Below are 3,580 nucleotides of genomic sequence, written 5' to 3'. Positions count from 1 at the left end.
CTGTTTAATATTTAATTTATCAATTTTTCGGCTAAATCAATTTCTTTAATTTAATTTTGACAAAAATAATATACTTTAATCAATTATATATATTAAATTTTAGTTAATAACAAACATCTTTAAAAAAAAAGACGTTTTAAACATCTTTATCAAAATATCTTCCTTTTCAGAATTGCCTCCAACTGAAAAAAAAAGTTGTTCTTCAACTTAATAAAAATTATATGGTGAATGCTACACAACTCCCTCTAAAATAACATGTAAGTTACCCTTCATTATGTGTCACATTGTAATTGGTTCTTATCTTAACCATAGTTAGGGCGCCAACGTCATCGCCATCTACTGCCCTCCCACACAACCTCTCTTCCCAGTATAGCCAGCGCCTCTTTTTGCCATGAATCACTTCTTACCCACATAATTAATGGTTAATTTGGTTATTAAGAATTAACCATTAATTATGTGGGTAAGAAGTGATCCATGGCAAAAAGAGGCGCTGGCTATACTGGGAAGAGAGGTTGTGTGGGAGGACAGTAGATGGCGATGACGTTGGCGCCCCACCTATGGTTAAGATAAGGACCAATTACAATGTGACACGTAATGAAGGGTAACTTACATATTATTTTAGAGGGGTTAGGTAGCATTCACCAAATTATATATAGACAATGTTTCGATGCAGACTGAAAATTCAGTTTCTACAATTCACTCTTTATTTTTAATTTGATATAATAAGTAAATAAATGCATCTTAATACTTTTAAATGACTAATAATTTTAGTTATATTTTAGACTTTTAATAGTGAATAATAGAGACGATAATAATATACGCACCCATGTGCAATGAGACTTAGACTCAACAAAGGAATGAAACCCATTTTCAGAGACCGGCTGCTGCTCGAGCCGTTCACTCTCAGCCTTGGCCGGCTTGCAACGGTTAATGAGCAAATTCGGCACCAGCTCCTTCTCCAGAGCAGACAAGTACACTGAGCCGGCAGCTTCAGCAGCCGAGGCAGGCGAATAGACGGAGCTCCACCTCCTGTCATCGTCCTCCGCCTGCTGCTGGTGCTGCTGAGGATAATACTCGAACTCAGTGGGCTCACCGTCGACGGAAACACTCTCAATCCCCAAATTCTCAGCGTGCAGGCGAACGATCCCGATCTCCGGCACGGCAATCTCCAATTCAGCATACCTGCAGCTCAAAAAGCCACAACAAAATCAAAAGCTAAAAAAGAAAGAAAGAGAACCCCTCGCTCGAATCTAATCAAATCTAAGTTGGAGGGAACCACGAGAACAAGAAAACCTAATCAAGAACCGCAAGCAGAGAACATTTGTAGTTTAGAGGAGAAACGGCAGGAGAAAGGGAAGTGAACTGACCTGTAGAGGAGGCGTTTGTGGAGGTTGATGGAGAGTCAGAGCTTCTAGTGGTGAACTAGGGCGCCAGAATTCTCGGGTTTAGGGTCCTCGTTCTTTGGCTTACGAGGCTTCGCCATGACACAGAGACAGAGAAAGTAGAAGAGAATCGATCTTCTTCCTTTGTGTATTCTTAACACTGTGCTGTGGTGTGTGGTTCGAGTTTTGTAAACAGCCAGTGCTATCAACTTAGCATTCTGCACATATTGATATGGTTGATGTGATTTGCTGATGTGTTTGTCCCACACTTTAAATGATCCTGTACATATTGATATGGTTGTTGTGATTTGCTGGTGTGTTTGGCCCACAATTTAAATTCTCCGTAGTTATAGGGACCTTGCATGATGGGTCAAGGCAAGTGAAGCTATCGAGTGTTTCACGAAAATAAATTGTAGAATACAACATACTATATCAACAAAAAATGCTATTTCTCCTCTAAATTTCAGTCTTTCATCAGTTTTTAAATTTAACAATATATTATTTTAATTTTTTATACCCACTTTTACGGTATTAATTATTCAAAAATTTTAAAAAGTTGTTTGCTTTTTATTTTTTATTTTTTCCAAAAACTGAATAAAAAATAATTTTTAAAAAATATCTAGTTACACTATTTTTAAAATTGTGTATTGTTCTAATTAAATTCTCCTCTTCGAAAATAGATCCTCTCAATTGTTGAAAAAAATTGAAGAAATAAAGTGTTATCTATAACTTTTTAATACACTTTTTCTCATGTTTTCTTTTGATCCTACTTATAACAATTAATGGTAAAAGATCAGATTTTATTCTCTCAATTATTAAAAAAAAATTGAGAGGATCCATTTCCCCTCTCCCCTCTTCTTTTATGCAGGTGAATCAGCCTGCTTATTATCCCTCCTTCTCTGCATACATTTTGTCTTTTCTTTTGAGTGTCTGCTATATTGATGGAGTCAAGATAGATCCATGCCACCCAGCACCATCTAGGCTGAACAAGTTATTTTATTTTATTTTTTTAGAAGAGGTTTTCAATCATCGTTTGTTGCACAATAATACAATAGTGAACTTGAGACGGTGATCAACATAGCCTCGGAATCATCGAGAAAAAAAAGAAAAAATAAATAGTGGGATATATGTGTATATAATAAGTTGGATTAAAGATAAGGATAAATATAGTGAGATTCGCACAACAACAAAGAGACAGTAGATGGTAAGCTAACTCATATTATTAAAGTGAATCATCAGAAATAGATGTAGGAAATTAGGTTTAAATGGGAACATCTGAAAAGAATCACAATCCCTCCATTGGATATTCTAGGCTGCTGTGCTTAAATTATATCTTTGCTTCATGAAACATAATTTGGAGTCAACTACTGTACTCTCATGGAAATTTTTAATCCTTTACCGCATAACAACTCTATTTTTTCATTATAACTAACCCTACGTTACATATTCATTTGGATTTCTTCAAATTTAACTAACTTCCGCTACAATATAATAAATCATTTAAAGGTCACCAAACAATTACCAACGAACTTTCCTTGTGAGTTGTGACAATAAATTAGTGAAGGTCAGTGTTTGACTCAATTGCTTACAACTTTTTCCCTTTAACCCTAACTGCTCTTGACATTTTGTAGACACACAAGCTAACTTTCTATATAAAGGTCGCACTATGTATGGTTAAATGGATAAGTCTAGAAGAGGTCCAATTACTTTAAAGAGTAATGTAATTTGCTAATTCACTAGTTCTAAAACTACACATCAAATTTTAGCGACTAGGTCTCAAGAATATATACCAACTCCGAAAAGTAGAATGAGGAGAAAAAATCAAATAAAAAAAGAAGAATGAGAAAAAAAAGAAGATGAAAACGACAATAATGACAATAAATGAAGAAAAAAAGAAAAATAAAAAAAAATTAAACGAAAGGAGAAAAAGAAAAAGAAGCACGCGTATGTTAAAAGATTCTATTACCATCAATATTGTTATATTTTACTTATGATCGATTGAATCATTAATGTATGTAATCTTTTAATTTCATAATATAATTACAAATAGAGTTCTGCTAGGGAATTAACTAGGATCCAGTCAACTTCTGCTAACTTTTTAATAAACTGGATCTCGAAATCCATCTTAACAAAGATAAGTTAATATATATAAATATTTTTTTTGCTAATTATAAGTAACTTATTTCATTTTCAGATTT

General features: G+C 34.0%; 1 protein-coding gene across 1 annotated transcript; it reads right to left on the bottom strand.

Annotated features, from left to right (window-relative positions):
- On the bottom strand, window positions 522-1,631 carry LOC107638099 (transcription initiation factor TFIID subunit 2-like). The gene is given in 2 exon segments (XM_016341272.2): window positions 522-1,182; window positions 1,368-1,631. Coding segments are annotated over 2 exon segments (531 nt in total). The 5' UTR covers window positions 1,484-1,631; the 3' UTR covers window positions 522-767.

The sequence above is a fragment of the Arachis ipaensis genome, chromosome B04 (genome assembly GCF_000816755.2).
Source record: "Arachis ipaensis cultivar K30076 chromosome B04, Araip1.1, whole genome shotgun sequence".
NCBI lineage: Eukaryota > Viridiplantae > Streptophyta > Magnoliopsida > Fabales > Fabaceae > Arachis > Arachis ipaensis.
This window is presented reverse-complemented; position numbering and strand designations above follow the sequence as displayed.